The sequence below is a fragment of the Haematobia irritans genome, chromosome 5 (genome assembly GCF_050003625.1).
Source record: "Haematobia irritans isolate KBUSLIRL chromosome 5, ASM5000362v1, whole genome shotgun sequence".
Lineage (NCBI taxonomy): Eukaryota > Metazoa > Arthropoda > Insecta > Diptera > Muscidae > Haematobia > Haematobia irritans.
The window spans coordinates 146621405-146643925 of NC_134401.1; the positions used below are offsets into that span (position 1 = coordinate 146621405).

Here is a 22521-nt window from a genome sequence, read left to right on the forward strand (position 1 = left end):
TCAACCAAGTTCAGTTCTTCCATTTTTGGCAACAAAAAGTTTGTTAGCATCGAACGATAGCGATCGCCATTCACCGTAACGTTGCGTCCAACAGCATCTTTGAAAAAATACGGTCCAATGATTCCACCAGCGTACAAACCACACCAAACAGTGCATTTTTCGGGATGCATGGGCAGTTCTTGAACGGCTTCTGGTTGCTCTTCACTCCAAATGCGGCAATTTTGCTTATTTACGTAGCCATTCAACCAGAAATGAGCCTCATCGCTGAACAAAATTTGTCGATAAAAAAGCGGATTTTCTGCCACTGATTTTGGTAATAAAATTCAATGATTTGCAAGCGTTGCTCGTTAGTAAGTCTATTCATGATGAAATGTCAAAGCATACTGAGCATCTTTCTCTTTGACACCATGTCTGAAATCCCACGTGATCTGTCAAATACTAATGCATGAAAATCCTAACCTCAAAAGAATCACCCTTTATATATATATATATATATATATATATATATATATATATATATATATATATATATATATATATATATATATATATATATATATATATATATATATATATATATATATATATATATATATATATATATATATATACAGAATTCCTTTCATTTGGAAAGATTTTCCAAAATGTTTCGCGACAACAAATATGCAATTAAAATACTCTTTTTCTTTGACGACTTTCATTACACAGAATTGAGGAAGATATAGATTAGTCCATTTATAGTTATTCAGTAATTTTCACAATATTCGTACTGAAATTTTTTTTATTTTGTTTTCTTTTTTTTGTACCCCCAGAAAAAAAAACAACAACACTTTTTTTATATTATTCAGTAATTTTCACAATATTCGTACTGAAAGTTTTTTTTATTTTGTTTTCTGTTTTTTTTTTTTTTTTTGTACCCCCAGAAAAAAACCAACAACACTTTTTTTATATCCGAAATTTTGTTGACTTTAGTTAAATATTGCCAAATGTCAGTCTTGAGCTTCATATAGCGCTAAAGACATTTTTATAATTTTTAACTACAATTATTTCTATTTTTATGTTAGCCTGATATCAACGCAGGCTGGTTTTTCGTCCAAATCAATTACTTTACATTAATTAAAATTTTAAATCCGAGCTAATTGGACATGAAGATTAAGGAATTGGTATTATTATGCTATTGAAAAGAAAATGCCAGATACTCATCTTACAAGCCTGACTATACATATGTATCAGTGTTGGCTAATTAACATTTCCATAGTCTCTAGTAAGATCTGGCTGGGTGAGATGATTCAATTTGGGTCTTATATGCTAATTTTTTATGGAAATTACACACGAGAATTTAGAAACATTTATCAAAATTTTATTTGTATAGAAAATTTGGACAAAATTTTATTTCTCTAGAAAAGTTTGTCAAAATTTTATTTCTCTAGAAAATTTTGTCAAAATTTTAATTCTTTAGAAAATTTTGTCAAAATTTTATTTCTCTCTAAAATTTTGTCAAAATTTTATTTCTATAGAAAATTTTGTTAAAATTTTCTTTCAATAGGAAACGTTGTCAAACTTTTATTTCTATAGAAATTTTAGTCAAAATTTTATTTCTATAGAAAATTTTGTAAAAATATTATTTCTATAGAAAATTTTGTCTACATTTTATTTCTATCAAAATTTTTGTCAAAATTTTATTTCTACCAAAAAATTTGTCAAAATTTTAGTTCTATAGAAAATTTTGTCAAAATTTCATTTCTCTAGAAAATTTTGTCTTTATTTTATTTAAATAGAAAACGTTGTCAAAATTTTACATCTATAGAAATTTTGCCAAAATTTCATTTCGTTAGAAATCTTTGTCAAAATTTTATTTCTAAAAATAATTTTGTCAAAATTTTAGTTCTATAAAAAATTTTGTCAAAATTTCATTTTTTTAGAAATTTTTGTCAAAATTTTAGTTCTGAAGAAAATTTTGTCAAAATTTTATTTCTTTAGAAAATTTTGTCAAAATTAATTTTATTTCTATGGAAAAATTTGTCAACATTTTATTTAGTATATAGAAAATTTTGTCAAAATTTTATTTTAATAGAAAATTTTCTCAAAATTTTATTTTAATAGAAAATTTTCTCAAAATTTTATTACAAAAATTTATTTCTAAGGAAAATTTTCTCAAAATTTTATTTTTAATGGAAAATGTCAAAATGGAAGTTTTCAAAATTTTGTTTCTATATAAAATTTTGTCAAAATTTTATTTTAATAAAAATTTTGTCAAAATTTTATTTTAATAGAAAATTTTGTCAAAATTTTATTTTAATAGAAATATTTGTCAAGATATTTTAATTTTATAGAAAATTTTGTCAAAATTTTATTTCTAATTTTGTCCAAATTTTATTTCTATAGAAAATTTGTTAGTATTTTTTTTTTTCTCTGGACAAATTTTATCAACATTTTATTTCTTTGGAAAATTTTATCAACATTTTATTTCTATAGAAAATTTTGTCAAAAGTTAATTTCTATAGAAAGTTTGTGAAGTACCTTTCAGATGAAGGGATTTTGCAAAATCTACCAAAACATCAATAATTCTACCAAGCAGTAACAAATTTATACTGTTTGGCAAAACGCGCATGCTTTTTTTCAGTGAAGAAAGGGGAATTTCGTTTGTCTCAAATTTCGTTCCTGGGGAAAGTATTTTTTCTTTGTATGTAGACTACGGATTTCTCTAATATAAAGTCGATAAACATATCAATGAAATCAGTTTGTCCCTATATTAACTTAAATATGGAAATCTTTGCATGAAAGCAAATTGTGTTTAATGATCCATTAAGATTTTAATATCAAGCATTTTCACATTTAGTGAAATAAAATTATCAGAAGTTTTTTTTTCATTTCGGGTTCGCTTGGAATGCCCAAATTGAAACAGATTTCTAAGAGTTTCTCCGAGACTGGTTCCTGAGGACCTGTCATTGGGGTTCGCCTGATAAATTGTTCCAGGACGTGTCCTTTGGGATGAGTCCAAGACGCGTCCCAAAATGTAAATTTACCCCGTCAATGACAAACCCATGTTAAAGTGACCGGTCCCTTCCATACGTTTTGACCAGAACTGGAACTGGTCCATACACACCAGGGACTAGTCCTGTACCGGTTCTGTGGTTGATCCATTTCGTTTTTAAAGGAGTGTGTGACGAAAAAAATAACAAAAATAATAGATTCCTATTTTTCTAGTATCAAGTACGTACGCTAAACTCAATTTTAAAAGAGAATTGTGTCCTAAAATATCCTTATTTCAATTCTCCACTTCTTTGGCCCGGAATCAAAGCCAACATAAAGATAAAATCTTGACTTTTCGTAAATATTTGCCTAGGCGATTTTCATCATGATGAAATGTTTATTTTGACCAACGACAAAAGTCGATTTCAAAAAAAAGGTTGGAAGTTGTAAGAAAGTCGCTTTTAAAAGACACAAAAAGTCGACATTTTTATAAAAAAAAAATATCCATAAATCGAAAAGCTTACTTTCTAAAAAAAAATTGCCCGACGCTGGCAACCAAATTGCCGGCCGACTCGAGCAAAAACTATAGCTTATGTAGCCCTGACATTCCGTCGGTTTTTTTATTTGTTGATCGCAAGAAAAGTGGTACCCACTTTTAATCCGATAATCATGAAATTCGGTACTGAAAAGATTTCCATTAAACACCATAAATTCGAAATAAACCTCGTCAGGATATTTAAAAAAATCTCATGTCTCCTGACGTACACAAATGTTATCATATACAGAAAGAAAATTTCATTAAAATTGCGTCAACGATGGTAATGAAAATAACCATTACGAGAAATAATCATTGAACCAATGGAGAATTATTAAAAGAAAAATTAATTATCTAATCTAATAAATTTTCTTGAATTTGTTCGAAAACATTTACTTTTTTTTGTGATATCGGCGTAATGTCAGCGTTTGTAATACTGGTTCATTTAAAATTTTCTAAAAATAATCTAAATTTTTTAAAATTAACTAACTTTTTTTCTTCCTGTGTAGGTCTTAGGTAAACCATATTGATTTAGGCGAAAATGACAATATTACACAACTTAAGGAATTTCAATTTTGAATATTAAATAGGGGACAAGGAGAATTTTTGTATGCCAATGAGATTCAATATTAATTTGCTCGACCGGACCCAACGTCCACTTACCGCCCCTTGCAACCGTTGGGGGCCCCATTCCCATTACATAGGGGTAGCGTACACAACATATTCCGGAACATAGCGGGTTTGTACCAGAGGTTTGTAACCAGCTATAGAGAAAAGGACTCATCAGCCGGTTATAAGAACAAATAAAATCAATACTCAAGTCTCTACTACAACATATACATCTAGGTACCTAGCAAAAAAACCGTCACCAAAAAAGTGGTGAAAATGTTCTTTTTGGATCCGGAAGTGGTACAAAATTGGCACAGTAGCGATGAATTTAACATGGGCTTGTCATAGGACGGATGTCCACCATTTCAACAACCAGTACACTAAATTCGCATCACTTCTTAAGGAGTGATGCCAATTCAGCGTTTTTGATGTGAATTAAGAAATTTTGAGATATTTTGACAAATAAATAATTTTTAAAAATTTTTATGATTTTTAATGCGGTCTAACGCTTGTCTGGAACGTTTGACATCAAATATTTTCAAAAATTCGCAATTTTTCTAGAATGGATTTAGCATGTTTTTCGGCCAAATTTAAATAATTTGTACCATTTTATTAATTCTTAATCTAACCTATTTGAAATAAAAAAAAAAAAATAAATATCCCATTAAAATTATGAAAAAAGCTAGTTATAAAAAATTGACTCAAATTAACTTCCTGTGCAGTTAAAATAAAGAACATCTTTGGAAGGACATTTTTGGAAGTGCTTTTAAAGTTGTGCCTATAGAAGAACTTCCAAATGTGTTTACTGGGTATTTAAATATGTTAATATTTTTCGTTTATTTATTGTAATGATAAGGATATCCCTTCAGTAGCCAAGTCCTATAGGCATTAGAGGTGTGCACGTGAGTAATATTGTGCTCACGCTCACGCACACTCACGATGGAGAAATCTTATTCACGCACACTCACGCACGATATTTTTTGGTAGGACTCACGGTCACGCACGCTCACGAAAAGAACATTTATACTCACGCACACTCACGCACGAAAATCTTTTAAATGTTATGACTCACGAAATATATCGTGACTCACGAAAAACTTGGTGACTCACGAATAATTTTATGAGTGATTTACCTATAGAACCTGACTGAAAACATGAGTATGGTTAAAATCGAGTGCGTTATAAAACTCTTACCACCTAGGATGTTACTAAAATTATAAATGAATTCAACTCGTAAGCATTTTATGTTCGTAAGCGGGATTATTTTCGTGAGCGTGTTTTTCCGAAATTCGTTACTCACGCACACTCACGAAGATATTATTTTCGTGACTCACGCTCACGCACGACATTTGGTTGGTTAATCACGCTCACGCACACTCACGCCGTTGCCGTCAGCGTGACTCACGACTCACGCGTGAGTCACGAAAATGTTCGTGAGTCACGACAATTTCGTGTCACGTGCACACCTCTAATAGGCATGTCACACTAGTTAGCATGTCACACATTACCAAACAACGGAATTATTATAAAAAGATATTTTTGGAATTATCTCCAAGTTCAATATTAAACCCATGAACTTATACGTATAAGGCTGTCGTGTTAATCTTTTTACCTCTTCGAACTTTCTTAAACCAATATCCCTAATTATTCCTATTTAGGCCTTTCATTGAACTATTTTGAGCCAATATACCTCCCAATTCTTCCCTATTTAGGTCATTTACTTAAAGCATTTTAAAGCATCTCCTCACAACTCACCTGAAATTTCCAACATGATACGCCACCACAGCACGAGCCCTCAGCACCGCTTCACAATTTAAAATTTCATGCATATTGGGCAATGCCACCGGCAGACTCCAAAGAAATCTGGCCAAACGTTCAATATCGCCAGAATCTTCCAGTGTTTTGCAAACGATCTCCACCTGGGCGGCGGAAAAGGCAAGCGTTGGTATAGCCAATATGGGGCTGGGTGCTATGATTTGATGGGCGGGTGCTGGGGAGAAATTTTCTTGTGGAGGATGTTGTTTACCCTCCGTCGGTCCAACGGCCATTTTATTCGTTGAATCCACTGTGAACAAATTCGCATACTATACACGGATCAATGATAGGTAAAATTTTGCGTTTGTTTTTTGTGTTTTATTATTTCTTAAAAATTTAAAAAGGGAAAATATTTTTTTTTTCGCAATTTATTACATACAATTTTTTTTTGGAAATTTTTCTAGCACTCGCGTTTTTTCACCGTTCACATGTTCATATGCGGATGAACTGGTTTGGTTCGAATATCTTTCGCAATAATTCTTTTTTTTTTTGCCCAAAGATTTTTTTCTTATTATACACTATACTCCTCTATGGCCCATTAACAAAAAGGAAAACCAGATCCCCCTGTATATGGTGAAGATGATTGGTTGGATTGAGTCTGCCTGCTTGCAGCAGTCTTTTTGATTATATCGAGTCTTTCGTTTCAATGGAATTTCACTTGATTAGGTTCGGTTACTTTTTTTGCTTTTGCTTATTTGATTGAGGACAATACGGTGAGTATTTTTGCGCTTGGAGATTTCTGCATTGCACGGGGTATAATCACAAACTAGCTTCAAGTGGCTGGCTGAGCTGAACTACCAATGAACTGTACTGCGCGAAACTGATATTGAAATGTATATGAGAACTCTGCACATAAAGGCTCAATCACACGCGCTCACACACACACACGTACACAAATGGAGGCGAACCTATGTTTTGTGAGCGTGTAGCTTTGTATTTTTATTTTCATTCACAAAAACTACCGGATAAACCATCCAACCGACAACGACGACCGGGAACCAAACATGAAGTCAACCAAAAATTTTTATTATTATAAATCCACTTTTTTTGTCGAGGGGGTATCCGCCGTCGCAAATATCACAACCACTCACTGACTGATTACGATTGGATTGCTGCTGCTGTCTGTATTGTTGCTGGCTTGGTGCTGTTTCTGCTGCTGCTACAGAGCTAATGCTTGCTCTCATTTGCTATTGTCGCCGTATAGTCCATATTGTGTTATGTATAGCAGCTTATTCCACACTGATATCAATGACATAAGCACTCAAACACACACACACACACATTAACACATGCGAGGGATGGTTATGGGAGAACGAAATTCAAGCTCCCTACCCACAAACAAAACAAATATCCACAGGCAAATTAAATGGTAGAGGATGTTCACATTATCATTAGATTAATAATACGTTACGTTACGTTACGTCTAATTATAAAAAAGGATAAACACACACAGCCACCATGCAAATATCACGGTATTACAATGATGCTAATGCTTATAAATCCAAAAAGATTTTCTCCTAAAAACGCGACGTATAACAGCGCAATAACGTGTTTATTCCTACTCCTTGATACGTTTGATTGACGAAATGGCTTAAAAATATTCGTCGAAAAATCAAAAAAGAAACCGATAACGACAACGATGCGCTCACACACAAAATTAACTCATCACCGTTCCAATGGCAGATACTATCTGAAATATGCTTAAATGGAGATGCTAGTGAAACCAGAAAAAGAAACAAAACAACACGAGCGCACACTGAACAATGACGAAGAGGCGTAGCCAATTTGCCTTTTGTTTGAATTAACCAGGAGTATAACAAAAACAACACTGCTCGAACGAAACATGCTATCCCTATCATTCACAACGCCATTTGTAAAAATTTTTCCCTTTTGAATGAAAGCATAGCAGTCAAATGCATGTTCATGTAACTCTCTTTCTATTTTAGACTCTCTTTATCTCTTTCTCTCCCCATGGGCAATAAGAAAATGAGTAGAGTATCAAGGCTCTATGTGGAATATACACCATACACAATTTCAGTAGCAGCAACAACAACAAACCTCTGACTAAGTTAAGTGGTCGATGCTATTGTGATGTTGTTGTTGTTGCCATTGCTTAACTTAACTTCGGGTGTGGGTAAGTAAGCAAGCGAGCTGAGAGTAATTTATACTTTTTTGTATTGCCTAGGTATGTATATCAGAGTGTGTGTGTTTTTTTTTGTGATAGGTATTTGCTACTATTAAATAGGATGATATGACTAACGATGTGGTGCTATAGCTCTTACATTACACACTGGGGTGGAAAAACCTGAAAAAAAATATTGAAATAATATTAAAGATAGTGCAGCTTAAATTTTAGGACACACAATTTAGCCCATATTAAGGACAAATTTCTCAAAAAAAAAAAGAATTAATTTTAATTAAAAATTTTTAATTAAAAAAGGTTAGTAAATTTTTCTTTAAATTTTTGCCATTACATTAAGGACACGAATCATTGAAATTTACACTCCTCTTATAAAGTCATATATCTTTGATGTAAGGGACATTTTCCATAAAAGAAAAATAATTTTGATTTAAAGAAATAGCCCATATTCAAAATAAATGAAAAAATAGCTTGTCGAAAAAAAATGTATTGGAAAAGGAGGCTTAAAGTTTAATTTAACTTTTTTGAATATGAGGGACTGTCATTAAATGAACTAAGATATTAAATCTTTGATTTGAAATTAAAAAAAAGAAAAATAATTTTGATTTAAAGAAATAGCACATATTCAAAATAAATTAAAAAATAGTGTGTCGAAAAATTTTGTATTGGAAAAGTAGGCTTAAAGTTTAATTTAACTTTGTTGAATATGGGGGACTGTCATTAAATGAACTAAGATATTAAATCTTTGATTTAAAATTAAAAAAAAAAACTTTAAATATAAGCTTAGACGTATTTTGAGAATTTTCCATCGTTGGCTTAACTTTTTTTTGAAATGAAGAAAACAATATTAACGTTAAATGTTTAAACTGTCCAGCTAAAAAATGTGGAAGTTCTTCGAAAAGCATAACTTTAAATAAACTTCCAAAAATGTTCTCCCACATATGTTCTTTATTTTTTGAAAATAGTTAAGGTCAAGCGTTTCAGACAAGCGTTAAAATGTATAAAAAATCATAAAAAGTTTTAAAAAGTATTTATTTATCAAAATATCACAAAATTTTTCAAATCACATCTAAAACTTTGAATTCGCATCACACCTTAAGAAGCAATGCATATTCAGTACAACGGCAGTTGAAATGGTAGACATCCGTCCTATGACAAGCCCATGTTAAAAGCATCGCTTCTGCGTCAATTTTGCACCACTTTCGGATCCAAAAAGAACATTTTCACTACTTTTTTGGCGACGCTTGTTTTGCTGAGCTGATATTTAACTTGTCATAAATAGCTTCGGGACAGAATCAATACCAAAAAGTGTATGCCAAAATATTTGGAAACATGTAAACTTTGTTTAATTGGAGTAAAAAGTTCAATATACTGTACAACCAAAGAAAAAATACCTTTCCTCCGGAACGAAATTTCAGACAACAAAATTCCCCTTTCTCATAAAGTATTATCTTTACGAACACATAAACCCGAATTTATGACAAGCGATACAACGACAGTCCCTGATTTTTTTTTATTTTCTTCTAAAGAAAACTGTGTTCCCTCAAAAGAAAACTTCGCTTGTCTAAAATTTCGTTCCTCAGAAAAGAAAATTCTTCTTCCGGTGTAGGCATGTATCTCGCTTAACATAAACGTATATTAGAAACTTTAGCCAGCATAACGTTTTGGTATTTTATTGTAGAAAACTATTTCATGGCAAAATCTTTTTTTTAAGTAGTGAGTTGATTTTTAAACTTTTTAACAGTTCACTAACGAAGTAGAAAATAATTGGAAAAAATATATATGTATTCGAAATAATTTTTGCAGAGTATAATTCTCGAAAACTCAAAAAGTTATCCAGTTAAACTTTCCTTAAAAATGTTGGTACTGATTCTAAGCTTCCTTGAGTTAAAGAGAGTTTTTATCCAGCTCGAAATCTACACTGAAAAAACTATTGACCGAATACGAAAGATTATGCAAGATTAAGGACAAATTTATTGAAAATAAGAAATGTTAATAATTAAAAATTAAAGGTTATGATCATATTTTCATTAAAGCAAAGAAAAACATTTTTAATTTAAGAAATAAATATAAAAATGTTCGGAAATATTGATTATTTGGATTAAAAATAAAAAAGTTTCAAATATAAAGTAAGAATTATTTTGAGGATTTAAGTTCGTTCTTTTCTTACGATAGTTAAAAAAGATATTCACGTAAAAATAAACGGTAGTTTAAAAATCTAAAATATACTTCAAGGTAAAAAAAAGGTTTGGTGCATTCCAAAAAATGTACAACAAATATATAATATAAGATAAATGCTTAAAATAAGTTTTTACGCTCCAGTTTTTATCCAAAATCTACATATTCTTATATTTTTGTTAATTCAAATAAGACTTCTTTAAATCAAAAATGTCTTTCTTTACATTAGGGAAAATTAGCAGCAATTTTGAAAGATTTGTATCCTGAAAAGGTTTCTGAGGCAATGATAATAATCACTCTTTTAATTAAAATTTAATTATTTTAAAGAAATTTGTGCTTAATACTGTGTAACTTGCATGTCCTATATTTCAATATTTTTTTATTGTAGTATTGCATTGACAATTAAATTAATAACTTACAATTAAATTAAGATATTGACAATTTAAATTAATATAATACTAAATAAAAAATTATATTCCAAGTAATTCTTATAGAAAATAATTCACTTTTTTTGTGAATTTTTACACGACGAAATTACCTTGAAAACACATTTCCAAGCTACTTACTTTTTCTAAATACCATATTTATTCCCTCACATACCAACAATCGTGCCAGTGTGCAAACGTACTCACTCTTTTGTATTTGATGTTGGTATTCATAAGCCCTTGCCTCTTGGTGTTGTTGTTACAGTAACATTTTGAATGTTTGTTGTTGTGGCTTTTTCCTTATTCTCTCAATGAGTGGCAGTGAGAAGAGTAACAGCCGCAGCAGCAACAAACACCAATCTTATTTGACAGTCGTTTAGTCATTGACGGTGACTGGTATGAAAAGAGGCAACGACAACGACAGTGAGGCACAGCAGCAATAGTAGCTATAGCTGATTTTGATGAATGCCGTGCCATGAGTACGTATGAGTGTTTTATTTATTGTTGCATTCTTTCATTTGTGTTGTTGTTTTTTAATATCCTTTACATGAAAGTATTATACACACGCACACACATACATATATCAAGGCATTCATCGTATCGACCATATTATATTTACCACATTACGTTCAGCTGGGCGATTTGTTTCTTTTTTTCATTTTGATAATTCATTAATGGATTATGAATACAAGAGAGTTTCTAACAAAAAACAAGGTTTTTGTATGCTTGGCAAAATGCTAGTAGATGACAGTGGATCAAAGAATTAATTAATAATTCTATTCATTTTCAATTTAAAATTTTAAGCGTAGAAAATAAATTTGAATATCTAATATACACTACAATTATGTAAATCGTCAACATTTAGTTTATACATACAACAATTTTGTTTTAAAAACTTTGCCCATTTTATTTCTATAGAAAATTTTGTCAAAATATTATTTTGTCAAAAAATTTTGTTTCTATAAAAAATTTTATCAAAATTTTATTTATATAGAAAATTTTGTCAAAATTTCATTTATATAGAAAATTTTGTTAACATTTTATTTATATAGAAAATTTTGTCAAAATTTTATTTATATAGAAAATTTTGTTAAAAATTTATTTCTATAGAAAATTTTGTCAAAAATTTATTTCTATATAAAATTTTATCTAAATTTCATTTCTATACAAAATTTTGTCAAAATTTTATTTCTATAGAAAATGTGCTCAACATTAGTTTCAATAGAAAATTTTGTCAAAATATTTTCTCTATCAAACTTTTCCTCAAAATTTATCTTCTGTAGAAAATTTTGTCAAAATTTATTTCTTTAGAAAATTTTTTCAAAAGTTTTATTATATAAATGTGTCAAATTTTTAGTGTTTTAGAAAATGTTGTTAAAATTTCCCATAGAAATTTTATTTCTATGGGAAGTTTTGACATTTAACTTCTAAAGAAAATTTTGTCAAAATTTTGTTTATATAGAAAATATTGTCAAAATTTTATTTCTTTAGAAAATTTTGTCAAAATTTATTTCTTTAGAAAATTTTGTCAAAATTTTATTTTTTAGAACATTTTTTTCACAATTTTACTCTATAGAAAATTTTATCAAAATTTTAGTTCTACAAAAAATATATTAAAATTATATAGAAAATTTTGTACAAATTTTATTTTTTAGAAAATTTTGTCAAAATTTTATTTCTATAGAAAATGTTTTCAATATTTATTTCTATAGAAAATTTTGTCAAAAAAAAATTTTTTTTCTATCAAAAATTTTATCAAAATTTTATTTCTACAGGAAGATTTGTCAAAATTTTATTTCTAGAAAATTTTGTCAAAAATTTATTTCTATGGAAAATTTTGTCAAAAATGTATTTCTATAGAAAATTGTATCAAAAATTTATTTCTATAGAAAATTTTGTCAAAATTTTATTTCTACAGAAAGATTTGTCAAAAATTTTTTTATATAGAAAATTTTATTTATATAGAAGATTTTGTCAAAAATTCATTTCTATAGAAAATTTTGTCACGAAATTCATTTCTATAGAAAATTTTATTTTAATTCCATTTCTATACAAAATTTTGTCAACATTTTATTTTTATAGAAAATTTTATCAAAATATTTCTATAGACAATTTTGTCAAAAGTTTATTTCTATAGCAATTGTGCTCAACATTGTTTTCTATAGAAAATGTTGTCAAAATGTTTTCACTATCAAGCTTTTTCTCAAAATTTTACTTCTATAGAAAAAATTATCAAAGTTTTGTCAAAATTTTATTATATAGAAAATTGTGTCAAATTTTTAATTTTTTTAGCAAATGTTGTCAAAATTTTAGCTCTATAGGAAGTTTTGACAAAATTTTATTTCTATGGGAAATTTTATCAAAGCTTTATTTCTACAGAAAAGTTTGTCAAAAGTTTATTGTATAGAAAATTTTGTCAAAATTTTATTTGTTATTTTTTTTTTTGGAAAATTTTGTCTAAATTTTATTTCTATAGAAAATTTTGTCAAAATTTTATTTCCATAGGAAGTTTTGTCAAAATTTTATTCAAAACTTTATTTCTATAGGAAGTTTTGACAAAATTTTATTTCTAAAGAATATTTTGTCAAAGTTTTATTTTTGCAGAAAATGCCAAAATTTTATTTTTTGTAGAAAATTTTGTCAAAACTTTAGATTTTTTAGAAAATTTTGTCAAAAGTTTATTTCTATAGACAATTTTGCCAAAACTTTATTTCTATAAGAAGTTTTGTCAAAATTTTATTTTTGTAGAAAATGTTGTCAAAATTTTATTTTTTGTAGAAAATTTTTTATTTTTATAGGAAGTTTTGACAACATTTTATTTCTAAAGGAAATTTTATAAAGTTTTAATTCTACATAAAATATTGTCAAAATTTTATTGTATAGAAAATTTTGTCAAAATTTTATTTCTGTAGAAAATCTACTCAACATTTTTTTCTATAGAAAATTTTGTCAAAATAGTTTACTTCTATAGAAAATTTTATCAAAGTTTTATTTCCACAGAAAATTTTGTCAAAATTTTATTATATAGAAAATCGTGTCAAATTTTTAGTTTTTTTAGAAAATTTTGTCAAAATTTTATTACTATAGGAAGTTTTGACAAAATTTTATTTCTAAAGGAAATTTTATCAAAGTTTTATTTCTACAGAAAATTTTGTCAAAATTTTATTATATAGAAAATTTTGTCGACATGTTATTTTTTTTTTAGAAAATTTTGTCAAAATTTTATTTCTATAGAAAATTTAGTCAAAACTTTATTTCTATAGGAAGTTTTGACAAAATTTTATTTCTAAAGAAAATTTTGTCAAAATTTTATTTTTGCAGGAAATGTTGTCAAAATTTTATTTTTTGTAGAAAATTTTGTCAAAACTTTACTTCTATAGAAAATGTTATCAAAATTTTAGTTCTATAAAAAAATGGCCAAATTTTTTTATATAGAAAATTTTGTTAAAATTTTATTTTTTTTTAGAAATGTTGTAAATTTTACTTCTATATAAAATTTTATCAAATTTTTTATTTCTTTCGTTTTGTTTTGTTATTGTTGGTTTTTTTTTTAATTATTGTTGTTGTTGTTCTTTTATTTCAGCTTAAAACCATGCATTGACTATACTATAAGTGTAGCTTAACCAACAGAGGAAAATAATGTTTGTCAAATTTGTTTGGGCAAAGCCCTATAGACTGCAATATGGTTGGATGGACGCATGTTTCAGAATTACCACATTCCTCATCAGCATCCTCTACTTGCAGCAAAACTATCAACCAATTATCAGAATAAATTCAGGCAGTTCTCTAATTTCTACAGAAAAATTTGTCAAAATTTTAGTTTTATTAGAAAATTTTGCCAACATTTTATTTCTATAGAAAATGTCAAAATTGTATTTATATCGAAAATTTTGTCAAAATTTGATTTCTATAGAAAATTTTGTCAAAATTTTATTTCTACAAAAAAAAAAAATATTTCGGTCGAAAATGTTCTCGACATTGTTTTCTATAGAAAATGTTGTCAACATTTTTCTCTATCATAATTTTTCTCAAAATTTTACTTCTATAGAACATTTTATCAAAATTTTAGTTACACCGAAAATTTTGCCAAATTTTATTATATATAAAAACGTTGTCAAAATTTTATTTCTATAAAAAATTTATTTCTATAGAAAATTGTGACAAAATTTTATTTCTAAAGACATTTTTTTTCAAGATTTTATGGTTTTGTCAAAATTTTATTTCTATAGAAAATTTTATTTCTACAAACAGTTTTTTTCAAAATTTTATGATATAGAACATTTTGTAAATTTTTTTCTGTTTAGTTTTGTTCAAACCCGACACAGACCACTGTGCACAGATTTACAGAATCTAATACAAAATCACAAACACAATTAAGATAATCACTCAGTTAGACATGAGCTTTGTAAGGAGAAAGTCCATAACTTTGTAAAATGTAAATACAATCAATGTTATATTTTTGTTGCTAAACATTGTAAAAGTTAATACTGTTAAATATTTAAATTATTACAATTTATAGATAATATCTCGCTGAAGATGATAACCGATGGTGTATCGAAATATCCAAGAACAGAAACATTTCAATAAATCAGTAATGAAAAACAACAACACCAGCATCTTTCATTAGTCCATGACCTCAAGCCAAACGAATAATCCCACAATTAAAAAAAAATATTTCTTTAGAAAATTTTGTCAAAATTTTATTTCTGTAGAGAATTTCGTTAGAGTTTTCTTTCAATAGAAAATGTTATTTCTATCGAAAATTTTTCAAAGTTGTATTTGTAGAGAAAATTTTATCAAAACTTTATTTCTATAGAAAATATACTTTTTTATATAAATTAGTCTTATTATCACTTTGAACCACTGTTCCCAAAACAAAAACGTATCATTTTGTAACAGCTTTGCCAGATAAGAAACAACAAGAACTTATAGCAGAAATGTTTAACACACTGTAAGTGGTCGGGTATCGTTACCCTGTTTTGCCAGAAAATTTGACGTTGCCATCAAGGCGTTGCGCATTATCCGACCGATGACTATACAGCACCACATACCATGGTCATGCCATGTCATACCAACCAATCTACCACTCATAATCCAGGCCTCACACCCTCTTTTGCTATTCGATACAAGACTGGTAACTGATGTATGGACGGGCAAAGGACAAAGTTTGGAAGCAAAGCCAGAATAACAACTTCAAATTGAAGCATTGGATAGGAGGATTTCGTTTTGTGCTTTCTTCTTTTTCATATTTTGCGTAATTGATGCATACTCCATACACCATCATTACAGGCAGGCATGCATGCATGCAGAGTTTTATTCAACCAAAGAGGTATAGGAGGAACAGACGAATGGAATGCCATGTATTTCATGCTGTGAAAGGAAACAATTCTCGCCTTAAATCAACGCCACCGCTTCTGAGTTTCCCTAGCAATATGACCACTAGCAAAGGGGATTGCAAAAAGTTTTCCGGATATTTGACGGAAAATTGAATTTGGTCCAAATATTATTTCAATCAGAAACTTTGTCCAAATTTTATTTCTATAGAATTTTTTTTTAAAATTTTATCTCTATATGCAATTTTGTCACAATTTTATCTCTATAGAAAATTTTGTAAAAATTTTATCTCTATAGAAAATTTTGTCAAAATTTTATCTCTATATAAAATGTTGTAAACATTTTATCTCTATAGAAAATTTTGTCAAAATTGTATATTTATAGAAACTTTTGTCAAAATTTTATGTTTATAGACAATTTTGTTAAAATTTTATCTGTATATAAAATGTGTTAAAATTTTATCTCTATAGAAAATTTTGTCAAAATTTTATCTCTACAGAAAATTTTGTCAAAATTTTAACTCTATAGAATATTTTGTCAAAATTTTATTTCTATAGAAAATTTTGTCAAAATTTTATCTCTATAGAAAATTTTGTCAAAATGTTATCTCTATAGAAAATTTTGTCAAAATTTTATCTCTATAGAAAATTTTGTCAAAATTTTATCTCTATAGAGAATTTTGTCAAAATTTTATCTCTATAGAATATGTTGTCAAAATTTTATCTCTATAGAAAATTTTGTCAAAATTTTATCTCTATACAAAATTTTGTCAAAATTTTATGTCTATAGAAAATTTTGTCAAAATTTTATGTCTATAGAAAATTTTGTCAAAATTTTATCTCTATAGAAAATTTTGTCAAAAAATTTAATTTATAGAAAATTTTGTCAAAATTTTATCTCTATAGAAAATTTTGTCAAAATGTTATCTCTATAGAAAATTTTGTAAAAATTTTATCTCTATAGAAAATTTTGTAAAAATTTTATCTCTATAGAAAATTTCGTCAAAATTTTATTTCTATAGAAAATTTTGTCAAAATTTTATCTCTATACAAAATTTTGTCAAAATTTTATCTCTATTGACAATTTTGTCAAAATTTTATGTCTATAGAAAATTTTGTCAAAATTTTATCTCTATAGAAAATTTTGTCAAAAAATTTAATTTATAGAAAATTTTGTCAAAATTTTATCTCTATCGAAAATTTTGTCAAAATGTTATCTCTATAGAAAATTTTGTAAAAATTTTATCTCTATAGAAAATTTTGTAAAAATTTTATCTCTATAGAAAATTTCGTCAAAATTTTATTTCTATAGAAAATTTTGTAAAAAATTTATCTCTATAGAAAATTTTGTGAAAATTTTATCTCTATAGCAAATTTTGTCAAAATTTTATCTCTATCGAAAATTTTGTGAAAATTTTATCTCTATAGAAAATTTTGTCAAAATTTTTTCTCTATAGAAAATTTTGTCAAAATTTTATCTCTATAGAAAAATTTGTCAACATTTTATCTCTATACAAAAATTTGTCAAAATTTTATCTCTATACAAAATTTTGTCAAAATTTTATCTCTATACAAAATTTTGTCAAAATGTTATCTCTATAGAATATTTTGTCAAAATTTTATCTCTATAGAAAATTTTGTCAAAATTTTATATCTATAGAAAATTTTGTCAAAATTTTATATCTATAGAAAATTTTGTCAAAATTTTATCTCTGTAGAAAATTTTGTCAAAATTTTATCTCCATAGAATATTTGGTCAAAATTTTATCTCTATAGAAAATTTTGTCAAAATTTTATCTCTATAGAAAATTTTGTCAAAATTTTATCTCTATAGAAAATTTTGTCAATATTGTATATTTATAGAAAATTTTGTCAAAATGTTATGTTTATAGAACATTTTGTTAAAATTTTATCCGTATATAACATGTATCAAAATTTTATCTCTATAGAAAATTTTGTAAAAATTTAATCTTTATAGAAAATTTTGTCATAATTTTATCTCTTTAGAAAATTTTGTCCACGTTTTAACTCTATAGAAAATTTTGTCAGAATTTTATCTCTATAGAAAATTTTGTCAAAATTTTACCTCTTTAGAAAATGTTGTCAAAATTTTATCTCTTTAGAAAAATTTGTCCACGTTTAACTCTATAGAAAATTTTGTCAAAATTGTATCTCTATGGAAAAATTTGTCAACATTTTATCTCTATAGAAAAATTTGTCAAAATTTTATCTCTATAGAAAATTTTGTAAAAATTTTATCTCTATAGAAAATTGTGTCAAAATTGTATCTCTATGGAAGATTTTGTCAAAATGTTACTCTATAGAAAATTTTGTTAAAATTGTATATTTATAGAAAATGTTGTCAAAATGTTATCTCTATAGAAAATTTTGTAAAAATTTAATATTTATAGAAAATTTTGTCATAATTTTTATCTCTTTAGAAAATTTTGTCCACGTTTTATCTCTATAGAAAATTTTGTCAGAATTGTATCTCTATAGAAAATTTTGTCAAAATTTTACTTCTTTAGAAAATTTTGTCAAAATTGTATCTCGTTAGAAAATTTTGTCAAAATTTTATCTTTTTAGAAAATTTTGTCAAAATTTTATCTCTTTAGAAAATTTTTTCCACGTTTTATCGCTATAGAACATTTTGTCAGAATTGTATCTCTATAGAAAATTTTGTCAAAATTTTAGCTCTTTAGAAAATTTGGTCAAAATTTTGTCAAAATTTTATCTCTTTAGAAAATTTTGTCAAAACTTTATCTATTTAGAAAATTTTGTCCACGTTTTATCTCTATAGAAAATTTTGTCAAAATTTTATACCTATAGAAAATTTTGTCAAAATTTTACCTCTTTAGAAAATTTTGTCAAAATTTTACCTCTTTAGAAAATTTTGTCAAAATTTTATCTCTTTAGAAAATTTTGTCAAAATTTTATCTCTTTAGAAAATTTTGTCAAAACTTTATCTCTTTAGAAAATATTGTCAAAATTTTATCTTTAGATGTCAAAATTTTTCTCAAAAGAAAATTTTGTCAAAATTTATTTTTATAATTTTATTTCGATAAAAATTTTATTTCGATAGGGAATTTTGTCAAAATTTTATCTCTATAGAAAATTTTATTTTTTTTTTTTAGAAAATTTTGTCGCCATTTGAATTACCCCCGAAATGATGCTTTAGAGTTTTGTATTTTTTGTATCACCTCAATTGGTAGCAGTCTTTATTTTCGCTTCGCTTTAATTTAATGGTATAACATGTTAAGGAAAAAAGAAAGATTTTACAAAAATCATAATAAATATGAAATCACGTACCACACAGGCCATATACCAACCTAGTACCAACAATCAATTCTACATAACGTACATGACGTATATGTACAATAATACAACGTAACGTAATGTATGTACGGACTCACGAACATACCGCACTTATACTTGGCACCAAGAGTGAGCGAGAAGTCATCACTCGCCTCTATAGCAACTGCAGCAAGGATGTGACAAAGGCTGAGAAGTTAATTCGTTGGGATTTTGTTCGTGTTGTTTTTTTTTTGTTTTTTTCATTTCGTATCATTCTGTTCCTTATTTTGTAAATCATCTCCTCCGTTGGTTGTATTTCAGTTGGTGTATTCGGTTACCACCATTAAAATTGTATGGATTATTCGTTAGATAGATGATGACTGCTTGAATAACGAACTGAATGTATCCAATGATGAGATGGGGTGGGTGGAATGAGAGAGACTTGGTTAGTTGAGTAGACGATGCCATTCGAACACCTCCAAGCAAAGGAGTAAAGAGTACCACAAATCTCAACAAACGAGTGGTTGGTGATTGCATTATAAGATTCCTCTAGGTTGTGAAATATATTTCATACGGATATTATTTGTATTGTGTTTATATAATTAACAACAATAGCAATAACAATGAGAAGACGATGAAGAAAAAAAATTTCCGATATGCAATAATGAGGATAATAAGAATTGCTATATATGCCTTATGCATTATTAAATAGAAGGATACGTTGCAATGCTTTATGATTGAAAGCGAATTGTGAACTGAATAAAATAATTTGAGTTAATAATAAGCATTATAATTTTGAAAAAAAAAATTTTATAGAAATGAAATCTTGAAAAAAAATTCTATAGAAATAAAATTCTGACAAAATGATAAAAAAGATAAAATTTTGACCAAATTTTCTATAGAGATTTTACACAGAGAAAATAAACTTTTTACAAAATTTTCTATAAAAACAAAATTTTGACAATATTTTCTTAAAAGATAAAATTTTGATGAAATTTCTATGGAGATAAGCGTTTTACAAAATTTTTTATGGCAATATATATTTTTGACAAAATTTTCTAGTTAAATACAATTTTGACAAATTTTCTATGAAATAAAATTTTGAAACAGTTTCTTAAAAGATAAAATTTTGACAAAATTTTCTATGAAGATAAATTTTTGACAAAATTTTCCATAGAAATAACATTTTGACAAAATATTCCATAGAAATAACATTTTGACAAAATATTCCATTAAATAAAATTATGCCAAAATTTTCTACGGCGATCATTTCTATAGAGACACAAAAATTTCAATAGAAAAAAAATTGACTAAATTCTCTATAGAAATAAATTTTTAACAAAATTTTCTCTGCAAATAAAATGTTGAAAAAAATTTCTCTGCAAATAAAATTTTGACAAAATTTTGTCTCCAAATAAAATTTTGATACATTTTTTTGTAGAAATAACATTTTGAAACAACTTTCTACAGAAATAAAATTTTGACAAAATATTCTACAAAAATAAAATTTTGAGAAAATTTTCTACAGAAATAAAATGTTGAGAAGATTTTCCATAGAAATAAAATTTAAAGAAAAATTTCTATGGTAATACAATTTTGCAAAAATCGTTAGAGAAATAACAATTTTTGGCATAATTTTCTATAAAGATAACATTTTGACAAAATGTCTAAGAGGGAAAAATAAATTTTTGACAACATAAAATTTTGACTAAATTTTTTATATATATAAAATTTTGGCAAAATTTTCCACAGATATAAAATTTTCTATAGAAATAAAATTTTGGCGAAATTTTCTATACACACAAAAAAATATTTTTCTGATTCAATCACGAAATTAATTGATCCAATTAATTTTTTAATTGAAATGTCTTCAATCACGAAAATGATAGTATCAATCACAGTTTTAATTGGGCATAGAAAAAATCCTCGATTAAAAAATTAATTGATGTCATTAGCAATTTTCAATTAATTTTTTAATTGATTCAATTAAAAATTTAATTGATTTTGAATGCAAACCCCAATTAATTTTTTATTTAAAAAGGTAACTATTTTCAACTACTTTCTGAATTGGCTTAGAATTTTTATTTTGATTAAGAAATGTTCATCACTTTTTTTAAATGACTTCGTCTTCTGAATTTGATTAAAAAGTTAATTCTATCAATTAATTTTTTGATTAAAAATTTTAAAATTTTCAATCATTGACTTAATTAACCTAACGTTTCTACCTTGATTAAAAAGTTAATTGTATCAATTAATTTATTAATTGAAAAAACATTCAACTTCAATTAACTTTTTAATTGGAAATATTCTGGTGATATTTTTTTCTGTGTAGAGATAAAATTTTATTTCTAAAAATCAAAATATTGACAAAACTTTCTGTAGAAATACAATTTGGATCAAATATTCTATAGAAATAAAATGTTGTCAACAATTTTCTACAGAGATAAAATGTTGACAAGATTTTCTATAGAAATAAAATGTTGACAACATTTTCTTTATAAATAATCAAACTGTCTATTGAAATAAAATTTTGACAAAATTTTCGTTTTCTAAAGAGATAAAATGTTGACAAGATTTTCTATCGAAATAAAATTTTGGCAAAATTTTCTATGGTGATACATTTTTGACAAAATTTTCTATTGAAATAAAATTTTGACACATTTTCTATGAAATAAAATTTTGAAACAGTTTCTTAAAATATAAAATGTTGACAAAATTTTCTATGGAGATAAAATTTTGACAAAATTTTTATATAGATAAAATGTTGACAAAATTTTCTATAGAGAAAAAATTTTGACAAAATTTTATACGGAGAAATAAACTTTTTACAAAATTTTCTATAAAAACAAAATTTTGACAATATTTTCTTAAAAGATAAAATTTTAACAAAATTTCTGTGGAGATAAGATTTTGACAAAATTTTTTATATTAATATAATTTTGACAAAATTTCCTATGGTGATATATTTTTGACAAAATTTTCTATTTAAATAAAATTTTGACTAATTTTCTATGAAATAAAATTTTGAAACAGTTTCTTAAAAGATAAAATGTTGACAAAAACTTTTACGGAAATATAATTTTGACAAAATTTTCTATGAAGATAAATTTTTGACAAAATTTTCCATAGAAATAAAATTTTGACAGTATATTCCATAGAAATAGAATTTTGACCAAATATTCCATAAAATAAAATTATGACAAAATTTTCTACGGAGAT

General features: G+C 26.3%; 1 protein-coding gene across 1 annotated transcript in view; it reads right to left on the bottom strand.

Annotated features, from left to right (window-relative positions):
* The window catches only part of Optix (optix), a 72185-nt gene extending 64592 nt beyond the window's left edge, over window positions 1-7593 (bottom strand). Inside the window, exon 1 of the mRNA XM_075312599.1 lies at window positions 5873-7593. Within this exon, the coding sequence (XP_075168714.1) occupies window positions 5873-6165 (293 nt within the window). The 5' untranslated portion in view covers window positions 6166-7593. The remainder of the gene's footprint in view (window positions 1-5872) is intronic.
* Window positions 7594-22521: the final 14928 nt, after the last annotated feature.